The 17,654-nt window shown below is 38.7% G+C and overlaps 1 protein-coding gene across 1 annotated transcript in view; it reads left to right on the forward strand.

The window, feature by feature from the left end:
* Positions 1-17,654, forward strand: part of DNAAF5 (dynein axonemal assembly factor 5) — a 47,374-nt gene that overhangs the window by 8,264 nt on the left and 21,456 nt on the right. Inside the window, exons 3-9 of the mRNA XM_063428895.1 lie at positions 324-448; positions 2,711-2,829; positions 4,375-4,607; positions 5,922-6,134; positions 11,260-11,394; positions 12,331-12,499; positions 15,352-15,499. Of these exons, the coding sequence (XP_063284965.1) occupies positions 324-448; positions 2,711-2,829; positions 4,375-4,607; positions 5,922-6,134; positions 11,260-11,394; positions 12,331-12,499; positions 15,352-15,499 (1,142 nt within the window). The remainder of the gene's footprint in view (positions 1-323; positions 449-2,710; positions 2,830-4,374; positions 4,608-5,921; positions 6,135-11,259; positions 11,395-12,330; positions 12,500-15,351; positions 15,500-17,654) is intronic.

Consider the following 17,654-nt stretch of genomic DNA (forward strand, 5'->3'; position numbering starts at 1 on the left):
CTATCTATCTATCTATTTTTTTTTTATTTTTTTTTTTTAAGCAATTTCATTTATTCCTTACCCTAAATTCACATTTGATTAGTTTCCAGGGTGATCCAAGACATGAAGCGACAAATATAGCATTAAGTTGTATTTAGGTAAAAGTACATTTGTTGCTAAGCAACTGATTAGTGAATGCTATAATTTCCCTTGGGTATTCTTGTCTCAAAGAAATGGTTTTTGATTCCCAGTGATTGCATTACATGCAGCTCGTATTCTGCTGCAATCATACAAGTACAATAGTTACCGTAATTGATAGACTATAATTATGCTTCATTTTTCAGGTTCGCCAAGCTGTAACTATTGTAATAGGGGACTGGCTTTTGAACCTGCGGGATAGATATTCATACTTTCATAAACTGATACCTCTTATGCTGAGCAGCACTACAGATGAAATTCCTGAGATTCGGTAAGACGTGACAAAAAAATTGTCCATAATCCAGCTTTTAAAAAATAGAAGTGTCATTTGTTTGCTATATAGTTTTTATATTTTGTACCTATGAAGCATTTTTTTTTTTTTTTTTTTTAATCTTAACCATTGTGGTATTTGTACCCTCAATTTAACCGTTTAGTCTCTGCCTGACGTCATTCATAAAAACCCCATATTCCAATTCAACTATTCACTTGTGCGGAATTAATATCCTCATGGGGAGTTTAATAAACCATTTTCAGACATTCTCTTGACCTGTATCCTCTCATCATGTTTGTTTTAATCACTGTTTACCCTCTGGGAAACCCGTTCCTTGTTTAAATTGTAATACACACCACTCTTGCATAGCTCGTTAAAAGAGAGACACGGACCCAAGATCAACAGTTGAATCTTAATTTAAAAATTATGATCAAGTAGGGGGGAATTACAAATGGCCTCCCGATTCCCTCCCACATCTTAAGGGTGAGGATGAATTGTACTTTATGATGCAAACCGAAATTTGTGTAAGCATGTTTGTATTAAAACATGCATGTGGGGTATTCAGTAAACACTTCATTCAGAGTAAATTTAAAAGAGAATATGCAGAATGTAGGGAAAAATATAGCAAAATTGGAAAAATTCTTCAACTTGACTATAGTTACTGGTAGGACCCATAAAGCCTACATTTTGCAAACCAGCTTACAGATTGATTCAATTTAGTATTAAAGGAACACTATAGTGTTACAAATAGAAATGTGTATTCCTAATGTTTTTAGTGTCCTAGTCACTGTTTAGGTGACACGCCAATCACTACCAGGGTGAAAAATTGTATTTTGCTCACCTTTTCTCTTTCACAGTGCTGGTCTCCTTGGGGATGCACCATGTCTTTGGCTGAGATCATCGAGAACAATGATCTCAGCCAACCCAATTTCCCATAGGAAAGCATTAGAGGGCTAGTGCGCATACTGCACCAGTCAGATGGTCTCTCTGACCATCTAATTGAAATTGTGCTGTTTTAGTCCACTTTTTCGCAGAAGCGCTTCTAGTGACTCAGAATGACAGCCACTAGAGGCAGGTTAATACTGCAATGAAAAGATTGCCATTTCTGCAGAAAGGCAATGTTTTCAGCTACAGTAATAAATGGGGGGGAAATGGCACCCAGACCAATTTATTAAAAAGAAGTGATGTGGCTGCCTATAGAGTCCCTTTAATTGAACAATACTCTTCCAAATTTCTCTTTATGGACTCGATTGATACATACAAGATCCAGCGCACTCGCTCGTTCACTAAATAGCAATTTTAAGTCTCATAGAATGTAGTAGTTTTATTTAAAAACATCTCATCTACGCAAAATATAATGGGGGTTTAGTTACATTATATGGCCATACATTGCATAAGCCTGCCATTGATGTTGTGGCAGACTTATGCAATGTATGATCTTATACCGTAACTAAACCCCCATTAATTTTTGCCTAGGTAAGGTATTTTTAAAGGGACACTATAATCACCAGCTTATTGCATTTGTTCTGGTGAGTATAATCATTCCCTTCAGGCTTTTTGCTGTAAACACTGTCTTTTGAGAGAAAATGCAGTGTCTACATTACAGCCTTGTGATCACTCCACTGGCCATTCCTCAGGTGGCTGCTAGAGGTGCTTCCTGGGTCAGTCCTGCACAGTGAGCAGCACTGCCATTCGGTGTTTCCTCCCTCTGTATGCAGACACCAAACTTTCCTCATAGAGATACATTAATTCAATTCATGAGGAGTTTCTGATTGGCCAGGGCTGTGTTTGTACTGGCTCTGCCCCTGATCTACCTCCTTGACAGACTCAGCCAATCCTATAGGGAATCATTGTGATTGGTTCATTCCACCACTTTTGATGATGTCAGCAGACAGGGGCAGGTCTGGGGCAGAGCCAGCAACTGCAGACTTGAATACAAGTAAGATTCATTTAGGAAGGGCTGAGGGTGCCAGGGGTGGCTAGATGGAGGTTTTAACACTATAGGGTCAGGAATACATGTGTTCTTTTAAATAAAACTATTCCATTATGTGAGACTTGAAATTGCTGTTTAGTGAATGAGTGAGTGCACTGGATCTTGTATGTTGTATGAATTGGCCCCCCCGCAGCACCTTATCATGTATGCAAGTGCAGGTGAGTGCAGCCTCATTTGTTTTATTTACCGGTTTATGTTAAATGTATATGTTTATAGTTATGTTCTCATTCTTTTCCCTAAGATCGAAATAATTTATTTTTATAAAATAGGCAGCTTGCTCAGAGTTACTGGGAGAAAATCGGATTGCAGTGGGAAAAAGAGAATGAAGATGATCTGAAAGACAAACTTGATTTCAGTGCTCTTCCACCATCTCACTACCCAGCAGGAGGTAAATGTTTAAATGAGCTGGGCCACTCCACTTTACAATTCCCCTACTTCAGCGTTCTCGAGAACAAAACTAGGGCAGTTGAAGGGAAATGTAATACACTTTTATACGTTTTTGTTTAGTTGTGGTTTGATACCCTACAGGTCAGCTGTTTTTTCTTGTCCCGCTTTAGTGGCCTAAAATCTGTATAACTCAATTTCCCAATTTTCAAAAATAAAATAAAAATAAAGGTGTATTCACTCAAGTGATCAAATTTAAAGGGATAGTAGAGGTACTTTGGCTTAATAAAGCAATTGTGGCATATATATCATGCCCCTGCAGTCTCACTGCTCGATTCTCTGCCATTTAGGAGTTTATCAGCCCTAGCCACACCTCCCTGCATGTGACTTACACAGCCTTCCTAAACACTTCCTGTAAAGAGAGATCTTATGTTTAAATTTGTTTTACTGCACATTTGTTTAATGTAGAATTTCCTAATTCCAGCTCTGTTAACAACCTGCTAGAGCCCGCAGAAGCCTCCTGTATGTGATTTAAAGTTCAAAGTAGTAGGAGATAAAAAAAATAAAAAAAATATTTTAATGTAAGTTTTGTAATAAAAACATTTTTCATGCAGGGTGTCACTCACTGCTAGGGGAGCTGTGGCTAGGGCTACATGGGTAAACAGAAGTGATTTAACTCCTAAATGGCAGAGAATGAGCATTGAGACTGCAGGGGCATGATCTGTACACAAGAAGTAATTTTTGTTTTCAGTCTTGTCGAACTAAAATATTTTGTATTTGGAAAATGAAATCGTATGTTTTATATCACTGGGATAATTTAGAATATTGTTCTATTACTGTTAATTATGAGTAATTTGTGGTAAGCATAAAGTAAAGCTTATGTTCTATCTAGTTAAGTCTTTACAGTCTTTGGAAGACCTCATCATAAGATAAATTAAAGGGATACTATAGTGTAAGGAATACAAAGCTGTATTCCTTAAACTATACTTCCCTCTTTTCCCACCTCCCCCCATCCCCCTTCCCCTAGCTCAGAAAGCGTTAATACACCCTTACTGTACTCACCCACTTCCAGCACCGATCTCCCTCGGTGCTGGGTTGGCGCCCCGCCTCCTTCGACTTCACCCGATAGGGTTTAATTTCTCCCTATCTCTGTATGCTTTATCTATGCTGACTGTCAGGTCCAAAGGACAGAGTTTATAACAATGGCTACAGGGAGCCAAGATGGAGGTGCCCCGCTGCAAGATAAAGTAGTGTGGATTTCTACATTTAATTATATTCTTCACACCTCACATCACACATATTTATTTAATATAGGGATAAGTAAATATAATTTTACAAATCCTAGGAAGTGACAGATCCCCTTTAATTCTCCTTTTTTGTTAAGATTTTGCCAAATTCCCTGTATTTTCTAGGGAAGTAGTGCAGAATGAATGGAAGCCTAATGAAAGGTATCACTGACTCTTATGAGAGTTATTTAACATACCTCAAATAGAACCTGTAACCAGTGAGCCTAAATGTATTGATTTATTCATTGCTATTTTATTTTCAGTAAAGAGACCTGGATTGGGGTGCCGTGAGCTTATATTCAGAAATCTATCCAAAATTCTCCCAGCTGTCAGTCATGATATCACAGACTGGGTTGTTGGAACAAGGATTAAAGCTTCTCGGCTCCTTGCGGTTTTACTTTTGCACGCGGAGGATCACACCACTCAGCATATGGAGCTTGTACTCGGCACCCTGTACCGATCGTGCCTAGATGAGGAACAAAGCGTTGTGCATAGTGTGAGTTTTTAAAATGTGCATGTTTTTTCATGTTTGGAGAGAAGGTGGTTGATGGGATGGGTCTGCACATTGTAAAACCAATTGATTATTTTTATCAGACAGGTGATATTCTATCAGAATGGGTAAGTAATCCTAAGGGTTTTGCATGAAGAAAATCTGTCATTCTTTCATTAAAATAAGATTGCATGGATTATAGCCGATGTGTGTATTATTATAAGGCATACACATTCATAAATACCGTTTTCAGTGCATCTTCTGGTTTATATCTGCTCTGTTGTGGCAGCTATTTTCAAGACCTCTTTGTTCATTAGCAACACACATCTTCGTAGACCAGGTGCAATTTGAACTACTGAACCAAGTTTGGAGCACATTTTTCATAGCCCTTAAAGAGTTTGAAGCAAACTGTGATTTCTCTCAAAGTTACCATACTCGTTCCTTTACTCCAGTAACTGCTTTTCAAGTATTTACTTGGCTAAGCAGTGAAAGGGATGAAAGTATTAAATGTACTCGCTCCCACGGGACTTCGCCATCCATGGCAGCTTCATCTCATCATGAGTCTCTGAGCATGCTCATACCATTTGCACATACAGAGCCCTTGGTTAAGTTTTTAATACAGGGTGGGCCAAAAATCAGGGTAGGATTTGACAGGTTGATAACTTTATTTTTAGTAGTTAAATTATTTTTTGTTGCATGTACATATTATAGCTGAGTTTTGGAAGATTCATCGTGGGTAACAGCAAGTAAAAATAGTGGAATATTATTTTCAAAATGGCAGTTCCATTATTTTAATGCAAAGAGCATACCTCTGCCATCTCAATGTAAGAAATGGTCCCTCAATGATTATGATTTTTAAACTAATGCAATGAAGCTCATTTTCATTTAAATAGCTTTGTCAATAAACACAACTGTCATTTCCAGGGTACAGAAAATCCACAGATAATTAATTGGCGCCAATTGCACCGTCTGGTGGCAAATGGAGCTGATCTAAAAGATGTCATCTTCCGTACAAAGTCAAACAAATATCCATATGTTAAGCATTCATTGTATGTAATATATTGGTTTATTAATTAAAAAAAATAAAAAAAGTTATTGACTCCTCAAACCCTACTCTAAATGTTGGCCCATTCTGTATTATTTTACATGCCATACTTGCCATTTTAGAAATCTGAAGCAAACCTGACAGAGCCTTCTAGAGGTTTCATTAAAATTAGGGGTAGAAACATGGTATGAAGCAAAAAATTTTTGTATTGTGGAACTATCTATCTTTTATGTATAGCCACTAATGCAGTGTTTTGTTTGTTTGTTTGTTTGCAGAGTGTGCAGTCAGCTGAGTTAATTGGGTACTTTGTGAACCCGGAAGTGTTCCTTAAGTTGATTTTGCCTTCGCTACAGAAGTCTCCCTTAGCCTCGCATCTTATGGTCCTTGCTTCGTTTATCCGCGGAAGCTCTAGAGAGAGGCTGAAACCTCATTTAAGTCGCACAGCCAGTGTCCTTTCCCAGAGAGAGATCTGTCAGGGCTCTGAAAAGGTAGTAAAGTTGAACTGTAAATGAATCAAAACATCTCTTCCTGTCCACAGACTTCACAGAAGAAAGAACCTTTAAATGTGATGTTAAACATTACACAATTTTTTTTTTTTTATTTCACTCCAATTTTCTTACATCTTGCCAATTCAATGCGCTGCGTGCCCTGAATGTGCCTGCATTGAACTGCATTGTTATTTTAAAGGGACACTATAGTCACCTGAACAACATTAGCTTAATGAAGCAGTTTTGGTGTATAGAACATGCCCCTGCAGCCTCACTGCTCAATCCTCTGCCATTTAGGAGTTGAATCCTTTTGTTTATGAACCCTAGTCACACCTCCCTGCATGTGACTTGCACAGCCTTCCATAAACACTTCCTGTAAAGAGAGCCCTATTTAGGCTTTCTTTATTGCAAGTTCTGTTTCATTAAGATTTTCTTATCCCTTGCTATGTTAATAGCTTGCTAGACCCTGCAAGAGCCTCCTGTATGTGATTAAAGTTCAATTTAGAGATTGAGATGCAATTATTTACGGTAAATTACATCTGTTTGAAAGTGAAACCAGTTTTTTTTTTTTTTCATGCAGGCTCTGTCAATCATAGCCAGGGGAGGTGTGGCTAGGGCTGCATAAACAGAAACAAAGTGATTTAACTCCTAAATGACAGTGAATTGAGCAGTGAAATTGCTGGGGAATGATCTATACACTAAAACTGCTTTATTTAGCTAAAGTAATTTAGGTGACTATAGTGTTCCTTTAAATGAAAACAACACTTCACATGGAAAATAGGTCGATACAACGTATAAGGCCAAGCCGTTTTATGATTTTTTTTTTTAATGTTTAATTTCATTGTCATTTATTCAAGGGGCCATGGTTATTAAAGAACAAAGCATTATTTAAAAGTGAAACAAAAATGATTTGCATAGTTTTGCTCCATTTGAAATATTTATCTTGTTACTGAAACATTGTTTAGAAGGAAATACTTTTTCATCTTGTTCCATTGGAATCTATTCTTTCCTAGCCAGCTGTAATGGCAGCAATTTTGAATGTGTTGACATGTATGTTGCTAAGTAATCTTGTATCTTTCTTTTCCCTCTGCATCTGTCCCGTCTTTGTCAAATAAATACACTCTATTATCCACTGGCCACTGATAGTCTTGCAAATTGCCACCAGTATTTTCAATATGATACTGTTGATAGATTGTCTATATGTATTCGGTATGTCGGCTGCGTTGAGGGAAACAGAATTATCGACTTACAGCGTTGTAGTGTCAGCACCCCATAGTGCCTCAATCACTGAGCGCTGTGATCTCATTTTAATAGCCCACTGAGATCCGTGCTTGGGAAGGCTTAGACCCAGCTGGGTGAAACTTCAGTACGCACCTGGCCAGTTAGAGAAAGAAACATGATAAGCGTTTTAAAGAAACTGCACGATAAGTTACTGCTCTTTTATTTTTAGACCAACGAAAACTACTTGTCAAAACAGAATTTTTTTTTTATTGTACTTTCTTATTTTTTTTTTGGTTCATCTGTTTTTTAATTCTAAGTAACTAGTTTGGTTTTTTTTTTTCTCTCCATATTTCTTCAAGGGAGTTTTAGCACTGACAAAAGATTTGCCTTGTTTTCATGTCCCTTCTTTAACCCGTTTATGACAGATGAAATGCTAGGACTGTCATGATATCACTGAATTTGCTCAAGTCCGTGTCCTAAAGGAATTAAGCTTTTCTTCTTAAGCCAGTGTGTATTGTCTAAGCATGCTTATTAAAGTCACATGAGCCATGGGGAGCCAACAGCTGCATTGGGATAAAATGAACAACTGTGTTTCTACAAGACTAAGATAAATATATATCATTTAAACCTATGTAACCAGAGTAACCAGAATAAATATCTTCTACCTGACTGCCCAGGCACTAACTACTTGGAACGGTGACATGTCTCGTAACAAATCGAGCCAAATTATGTTATGGTGCCACTAAACAGAGCCATGTGCTGCAGACTATTCCAGTTGCTGGTAGTGGTCTGGCAGACAGGTCCTTGCACTGCAGCACTGAGCCTTTCACTGGATTCTAGGCGGTCGCTGTTGTGTTTTGTTGTCCTGAAGCTCCAACCCAGTTTCTGGGTATAGCTGCTGGTGGATGGTAGCTTTAAACTAAAGCCTTGCTGCTAGGGGGGTAACCCAATCCACTTGTCTCACATGGCAAGCTACTTGTCCTGACTCACAAAATAATTGAGTGGTGGTCCACCAAGGTATCACCGCCATGGATTCCTTTTTCCCGTAATAAAATCCTGAGGTCAAATATCGCCAGTATCGCAAAGCATTGGATTGGCGGAGATCATCAAGATTGATCATCGCAGTCATGGAAGCAGGGCCAGCTGCGGCTAGATCAGTACAGTGTGCGGAACGAGGGTAATAAAAACTCCTTTCTCATGTGATTGGAGGGGGACCAGTCATCTAACACACTCACTCCCTCTCACTCACTGACATACACAGTCACTGCAATAATCACACACATTCATGTGGCTACCCAGCCTCTCTACCTGGGTTCAGCTTTCCCTGTGGTCCAGTGGAGCCTTAGTCATCTCCCTGCACTGCTACATGCACTGCGTTTTAGTGATTCCGGGGCCGGAATGACGTCCTATTCCAGCTCCCGACATCACTGGAGGGAGCAGAGCAGGGAGGTTGTTACAGCCCGTCTGCCTCAAATATCCAGGAGCCTCCCGTCCACACTCTTCTGAGCTTACCAACCGACCACCCACACGCACTCCCATCCTCTTTATGAGATTCCGGACAGCTGCCCGCCTCCACTAGTGGACAGCCGGCCACCTCGGGGGGCTGCATGGGCCAGCAAATCCCAGCTGCCAGGACGAAAATCTTAGTTGCCACAGCGACCTAGCGCCTTTTTTTTTTTTATTTTATTTTTTTTTTTAGCCCTGCCATAAGGTACACGAAAGATTGCTGGGTGGCTGTGAGAATACTCCCCTTGTTCGGTATTTGCTGACTCCCGAACGCCGTTCGTGTAGATGGTTGGGAACTTGAACAGGCAGCAGGTCTATCTTTACCGGCTTTCGCGGGAGTGCCTGGCCGAAAACCTTCCAGGCACTCAACGACCATGTCCCGCTGCCTACGTTCGGGAGACAAGATGGCTGCCATCCATTGTCTCGACCAAGTGCATTCGGTTTCACGAAATGGTGGCCACCCAGTGAAGCATTCTATTAATTATTTCCTTTGTGGTTTTCGTACAGGATACTCAACGTTTCAAGTTCTAATTAGGGTCTGGGGTGGTAGTCGTTCGGGAACCGAACCAAGTAAAATGAATCCAATAAAAGGGAATATAAATCCAGGAAGTCAACCGAAATAAGTGATGGGGCTATTCCTTCACACTGCTTCCCCTTTGTTTACAGCTCTGGCTTACACGGTTGGACCTTTTTCGGGTCCACTTGGGGCTGTCCGCGAATTACAAATAGTTCCTTAGGAGACCAGCTCTGTTTGGCGTGATAGCCTATCTGTGTTCCTGTTCTGTTTTTTCAGGTCTATAATGGATGGTGAAGTCATGCGGTTGTAGGGCTAGACTCGACCTCAGAAGACTGGCATTATCCCCAGTGACCCAGTTAAGCCAGACTAAGGGGTTAGGGTCAGTAATGAGAGTGTACGCGCAGCCAAAGAGGTACAGGGTTAATTTTTTCAGTGCCCACACCAAGGTTAAGCCCTCTTTCTCAATGACAGTGTAACTGACCTCCCGGGTAAAAGTTTCCGACTCAAATAAGCCACTAGATGCTCTCCCCCTTCTTCCCCGACCTGGCTTAGAACTGCCCCCATTCCAAACATTGACGCATCTGTATGAACGATAAAACGTTTGTAAGGATCTGGGGTAGGCAAGACAGATGCATTAACAAGCGCTGTTTTCAGGGACTGGAAAGCTGTCTCACTCTGGGGACCACAGCACTTGTCGGGGTAAATTCTTTATTTTTTTATTTATTTTTTTGTCCGTTCCGTCACGGTTTTGGCCATTGCGCTATGTTCTGGGACAAAACGTCTATAGTAGCCAGCTGTCCCCAAGAACGCCATGACTTGTGTCTTGGTACAGGGAGTGGGCCGATTAGGAACGGCTTTGATTCTTGGCTGGTTCGGGCCGTTGCTTACCACATTCTACACGGTGGCCCAGATTGACTAAAACAAAATGTCAAATTTTTTTTTTTTTTAAATAAAAAAAAGCGCCTCCCCCCTACATTTTCCACACATTACATACCTGCACAAACACTCAGTGCACAAGCACACACACTCTGCATCCACTAAATACACACTACATTCTGTATACACACTACACAAATACACACGACACAAATACTCTCTGCATTCACTATACACACACTACACAAACCCACACACACTGCATTCACTAATCAAATACTCTCACTGCATCCATTACACACACACACACACACACACACACATTCTTGAAAACATAAAAAACTCTGACTGTGCATTTACCTTAATAAAACAATAAATAAATAATACATATGTTCAGTTAACAGTAGATTTGTGTAGATAGATTTTTTTTTTAAATGGTAAATGTGCAGAATATCCGTAAATTATCGGCTATCTGCCTGAAAGTTCACAGATTATCGGTATCGGCTCTAAAATATCAATATTGTTCGATCCCTATCAGGTTTGTTTTTGAGAAGTCCTTCTTAGGCATAGAAACCAGATCATGTTTCCACAACTATCCCAGAGTTCCCAGCTTGACATGAAAATTAGCACAAAAGGAATTTCATATTACATACTGAATTCTGCACAGTTTTCAGTAAATACAGATTTTTTTCTTTTTTTTATTTAAAAACCCAAAGCATGGACTATGATTCAAAAGGATCAATGACCAGAAAACCGCCATGGATTGCTATTTCAACCTTGTGGGTCTCATCTGATGGCTCTAGTCTGGAAGTTTCTTTGCGAGCATATAGCTAGGTACCAAAAAGATTGTGGCGAGACGGTTTAAAGCAATTTAATATTTCACTTGTTACTGAATAGTTTTTCTAGATAAATTAAAAAGTAAGTACCGGTAAGCTGAAAAAAGTTTTCTTTTCAGGAAATGTGATCGCTATATGATTATAATATTGTCAATGTATGTCTCCACAGGTTCTATACTTGGAACAATTGTTGTGCTGTGTCCAATCCCTAATTTACATATGCAAAGAAGACTGTGAAGAAGTTAGCTTACATTGCATGAAAATCCTGATTACTATATTGGCATCTGAAAATCTTAATGAAAAGGTATAGTTGGTTGCGTCTGCTGAAGTCACCACGTGCTTTTATCTATATCTAGCATCCCTCACATAATACTTTCATAATGCTTGTCACATGTTCTGTAATTATTGAACTAATGACGAGACTATCCTATATTATGTTATCAAAGGCATCTCAAACTGTGCTAAACTACAACTTCCATGATCCTCTAGCCATCTTCTGCTTTCAAAGAATTCTGTTCATTGTAGGCCATTAACATTTGGGGGTCCAAGGTTTGTTTTCAGGGCAGTATCTATACACGTAAGCATCAAAGGACTCAGTATTTACCATCTGTCTAATGCTCAGCCTGTGGTATATTTCATCGCTATGAAACTTACGAAGCTCCCATAGCAGTGGTTTAATTTCACTGCCAAATACAAATATTAGTTGTGCTATCCGGGTGCTTGCTCCTTGAAGTTCTAACAATATCATTCGTTCATGTATTCAGAGTCGCCCTCTTTGTCTAGGCTTGACAGGTTTACCAGGAATGTGTGAGCCAGAATCAACTAGCCAGGTCTAAAAGTTACCGGCCATGACAATCCTCCTGCAGCCTAAGCACTGGGAATGGACAGGGCAGCAGCACCCACAGCTGCCGTGCCAAAAATGACTTGTTCATCATCAGAAAATTCCTAGCTTATATGTGGCTATATAAAACAATCCATTTTAGGAAGATTTTCTGTAACCGTGGATATCCTTTTGCATAGAATAAATTTAATCGCTGCATTCACATCAATATTTTTATTTTAGTTTTATTACTCAGAAGAAAGCCAGTTAAAATAGCACAATCATTGTACAGTCATTTCTGTTTGAATACATACTGTAGTGGTCTGTTCCGTTGGGACTTTCTGTCCTATCTTATGTGACGCACTTGTATTTGCATTTATTGCGTGTCTAACAAGCACTTTTACACACTATTGCTTGCAGGTTCAAGAGGTGTTCATAACCTTGGCAACGCTGCAAGGGTTGACATGTGTCCAGGATCTGTATAGAAGGCACATACAGCAATTATTTGAGTGGGCATCCAGCAACCATCAACACTGGACCAGCTATTCAGTAGAAAGACTGCACTTTGAAGTTGTTGTTATGGAGTCTGGTAAGGACTTAAAAAACACACACCTGTCAAGTGTGCCTGTTGCAGTCTGGTACACTTGTGCCTCATTTCCACTGAGCAGATCGGTTCGGGTCGGTACAATTTGGAAGGTTTTAGAATGGACCAGCCCATTCTGGTGAGCGTTTCCACTGCAAGTCAGACCTTCAGGGCCATGCGGGGTTTAGAAAAAATGCTCTTCCTGTCCACCAATCAATGTATTGTATAGTAGCTCTGCCCTAACCGAACCGTTCCATTTCCTATGGCCCTACATCTGAAGCAGGACCCTGAATGGATCGGTACGGTTCGCTTGTATGGACTACTTTCATAATGGAAACACCCAAAATAGCGAACCGAACCGATCCGCTCAGTGGAAACGAGGCATAGGTAACCCTGCAGTAATATTGATTTCCCGAAGTGTATCTTTGTTTCAAAATATTTCTAGTGCAGTATTAGATGGGGGTTATTTCATTATAGTCGTTTGAAATGCGAGTTAAATAATTTAATCAAGCTCAGCCAAGGAACTATTCACTATTAGATTTCATTGAAATACATTCTTTCTTAGAATAAGGTTGAATGAGTGGTTTCCTCATAAGGTACAGTAGAATGCCCTTGACAGCAGAAGGTGGGGACTGAGTTAGATGTCTCAAAGGGCAGATTAGGCAGATGCCCAGTGCACTAATTTTTAGGGATAATGTAGAAAGCAAAAGAAACATGACTTTTGTACTCATCACTCATTTTCAGGCCAATTAGTGTATCTCTTTATGGGTAAATGGATGGGCATTCTCTTTGTGTTTATTTTAATTTAGCGTGTCTATGTATGTATGTATGTATGTATGTATGTGTGTGTGTTTATATATTTGAATGTGTGTATATATTATATTCTGTGTGTGTGTGTGTATATACACTAGTGTATGTGTGTGTTTATATATTATTGTGTGTGTAATATAGAATGTGTGTGTATATGCACTATAGTGTGTGTGTGTGTGTGTGTGTTTCTATATTTGAATGTGTATGTATATATTATATTGTGTGTAAGGTGACAGGTAAGATGAGGTGGACACTGGGACTGACTGTCTCACAGAGCTTAACTGGTTTCTATCCCAGTTAAAGGGACATAGTCGTCAAACCACTTTAGCTTAATAAAGCCGTTTTGGTGTATAGCTCATGCCCATGCAGTCTCACTGCTCAATTCACTGCCATTTAGGAGTTCAAGTGCTGTGTTTATACAGCCCTAGTCACACCAGCTTGTGAGTTACACAGCTTCCTGAACACTTCCTGTAAAGAATCCATCTAATGTTGCAAATTCTGTTTATATTTTGAATTTATTAACTCTTACTCTGCTAATAGCTTGATAGACCCTGCAGGAGCCTCCTGTATTTAATTAAAGTTCAATTTACAGAGCAGGAGCTACAAACTTTTAAAGTAAGTTACATCGGATTGAGAATGAATCCGTTTTTTTTTTTTAATGCAGGTTTTGTAAGTCACTGCCAGGGGAGGTATGGCTAGAGCTGCATAAACAGAAACAAGTGATTTAATTTCTAAATGGCAGTGAATTGAACACTGAAACTTCATATGCATGATCTATACACCAAAACTGCTTCATTAAGCTAAAGTTGTTTTGGTGACTATAGTGTCCCTTTAATTTTCATATTACAGTTTTAGAAGTACACCAATAGCATTAACCCCTTCATGGCATCATTTTCCAGGGCTGCTGTGAAATAATAAGATTTGTGGAACCCCCTTATTCCTAAGGAGTTCATGAACTTTCAGTTTAAACTACAAAGCCTCATATAATATAACATATGGTACATCTGTGATTTCATGTCCATAGATAGAAAAGTAGGCATTTAACTTAGGAGCCACAACACTTACAATCTTTGATTATTATTTTTTGGGGGGAGGGGGGAGGGCAATAAATCAGTTTACCCATTTTGCAGGCTGTCTTTGGAGTTAAATATCCACAGTGCCCGCATAATACATTCATTGTACCATACTACATCCTAATATGTAGCTGTTTTTCCTCCGGAATGTTTGGTACGTTTTGCCCAGGGCAAAGCTCTGCGATAATTATTTCCCCAAAGACACAAGAGGAAGATTTATTTAGCTAATTAAGGACTATCTGTTGCAAGCCATGCCATTGTCCCAAAATACTCCGTCTTTGTTGTTCTTTGTTCATTCTTGGTTACATACTTCTGTGTATTTTAAATTCTCTTCATCATTTTTTTTTGTTTAATTATGATCTACATTAATATACTAGCAATTTATTTTGGCATCCAACACATATTGTTTTTCTGCTGTTTGCTCCACTTTTACAATTTTGGTGGATACTATGTACTTAAGTGAAAACTTCTCTTGGGTCAAACATGGAATACAGTTTGTGTTATATTTAAATAAACTGAACTATATGTGTGAAGTTCCAAATGTATTTTCAGCCGAACCGGGTGGATCTGTTTCCATTTTTCCTTTCTTTCTCCAAATGGTTAGAAACCACATGGCCAGATTTGCTCGTTACAATAAAATCATTTCTAAAACCTAAATCAAAAAATTGCACTGATTGTGATGTGATGTTATGAAACTGCAACCTTTTAGGCAAATTGATTTTTCATCATTTAATTAGTTGATTTGCATAAATGGTTGAAATATGACATTCAAAAATGATCAGTTTCTTTATTTTTTTTTTTTGCAAGTAGTCTTTATTCATAGTTCATAAAAAAAATATAATAATCTTATTTATAGTACTCTAATAGCGTTTCACATTTCCTATTATACAATAAATTGTGCATACTAACTTAAAGAGTTTAATATGTATGTATTCAATATATGGATTGTATTTAAATCTGTGCATCTTTTTTCAGGCCCTGTGATAGGTGAAAATCTCCATCTGCTAGTACCAGTTTTGAAGACTTGCTTGCAACCAACACAAGAAGCACAAATGCGCTTGAAGCTTTTTACGATGTTGTCAAAACTCCTGGTGAAAGCAAATGAAACTGTCAACTCTCAAGGGTAGGTTGCAATCTTAGGTTCTAGTGACTTTTTCCACACAATCGAAAACAAAGAACATTTCATTCACACATTTTGGAGAACGACTGGAACTCAACATCCAGTGATTCAGACAGGAATGTTTGAAAGGCATATTGTTCTCTACAGTCCTACACAGAAATGTTACTTAATAACTTCTAAAAAAAATATACGCAAGAGTGGCACTTTTCCTCAGTGAGATTTAACCCACTCGGTAGGATTTACAGACTTAAAGACAATCTGTCATGGTTCATAATTTTGAATATTACAGGAAAATAAGGAGGGCTCCAAATTTCAGGGCATACGCGATGAGACCGGCCTAAAGGTTACTCGCCACTGCAAGCCTGGAGTGTCCATGGCACACTCCCCAGTGGGGAATTTTTGATTGCCAGGTCTGAACTTTAACTTGCCAATGGCTAGAAATAAGCATACCTGGTGTTTGATTACGTTTTTGTTTCCTGTCTGCTGCTAGATCATTCTGATTATCTAGAGACAAAGCAATAGTATACTGCATACCATTTCCTCTTCCTATTTATTCAATCTGACCTTTGTTGTTTAAAAAAAAAAAAAAAACAAGATTCACATTAAAAAGGGTTAATTAGTTTGTGCATATATAAGCAGCTATCAGATGCTTTTTATATATTTTTTTTTTAATCTGTAGGGGTGTGTTGCAAGTATTAGGGAAGCACACAGTGTTCAGTATTGAACGTAGCATCGAAGCCTTGCTTGATGTATAAATGGCAAAGCTCTCACAAATAGAAGGAAAAAAAATCTATAAACTGTCTGGGAGATGGAAGGATTTGGCTGCCTACAGGATATTTTGCACAATTTACCTCTGCTGTATCTCCTGCAAAAGAGAAAATAAAAATGGCACCATTTAAGGCAGGTTATAAATGATGGAATCCGATTCCAAATATGCACATTTAATAATTCCAACCATGGCAAATCCACTAACGCGTTAATCAATAGGGTATTAATTATTGCAAATCATAGATGTGCTAAAAAAATTTTTTTATTTGTGAGTAATTTTTACTTTGAGTCTAAACCCTGCTCTTTTTGATGCAGTTTTTGCCAAAGTCGAAAAGAAGAGAGATGCGAATCTTGTTCACATACCATAGAATGAGGGGTTTATCGAGATAAGTCAAAATAATTAGCTAGGTGGAGAGGCAGATTTTGTAAAAAAAAAAAAAATTAAAAAATGTTTTAACTTATTGTGTTATTCAAAAAAAAACATGAAAAGCAATTTAAAAAGTGGTACAATGTGCACTGTTTCATATCTGCAGAAATGATCCAATATCACTCCAATTTCAGATGAAAGAACATGATTGCACAATTGTATATGAGGGAAATGAATGAAGTCCTAAACAAATATACTCCTTCTTGCACACCCACTTCCATTAGCACAATCTCCCTTCATTTTTTTCCTTTTTTTTCTATTTTCTGAAAGCCATCTATATCCGCTGTACCACTCATCATTCCATATATTTTCTGTTCTCCAACATATCTGGGCTAGCTCTGTTTTAGAAATTCTGTATATTACTTAATGTGCTTATATTAAGAGGAGCTAAGTGAAAGAAAAAACATATTCGATCATTCTTCTGGATCATATTTGTTGTACTTTAAAGTACCTGTTACACATGGGGTAATAATGAAGTGGGCAAGAGGTTCTTCAGTATCCATTAACTTAAATCAATATATCTTACCAAATGCAATAAAATGTTTGATTTTTAAAGGATAACTAGGGTCAGGAACACAAACATGTATAATGTTAACACCACCATCTAGCCCCCCTGGGCCCCTCATGCCTCCATAAATATATCAAAATCTTACTGTATTCAAGCCAGAATCTGTAACTCAGCATGCTGTTTGCCTAAAAAAGAAAAAAAAGCAGTCTGCTGGCATCATCTGAAGTGGTGGCCTGATCCAATCACAATGCTTCCCCATAGGATTGGCTGAGACTGACAAAGAGGCCGATCAAGGGCAGAGCCAGCATGATTCAAACACAGCCCTGACCAATCAGCATCTCCTCATAGAGATGAATTGAATCAATGAATCTCTATGAGGAAAGTTCAGTGTCTGCATGCAGAGGGAGGAGATACTGAATGTTTGGATGCATTTTAGGCAGCCATGACCCAGGAAG

Source organism: Pelobates fuscus, chromosome 8 (assembly GCF_036172605.1).
Source record: "Pelobates fuscus isolate aPelFus1 chromosome 8, aPelFus1.pri, whole genome shotgun sequence".
Taxonomy (NCBI): Eukaryota; Metazoa; Chordata; class Amphibia; order Anura; family Pelobatidae; genus Pelobates; species Pelobates fuscus.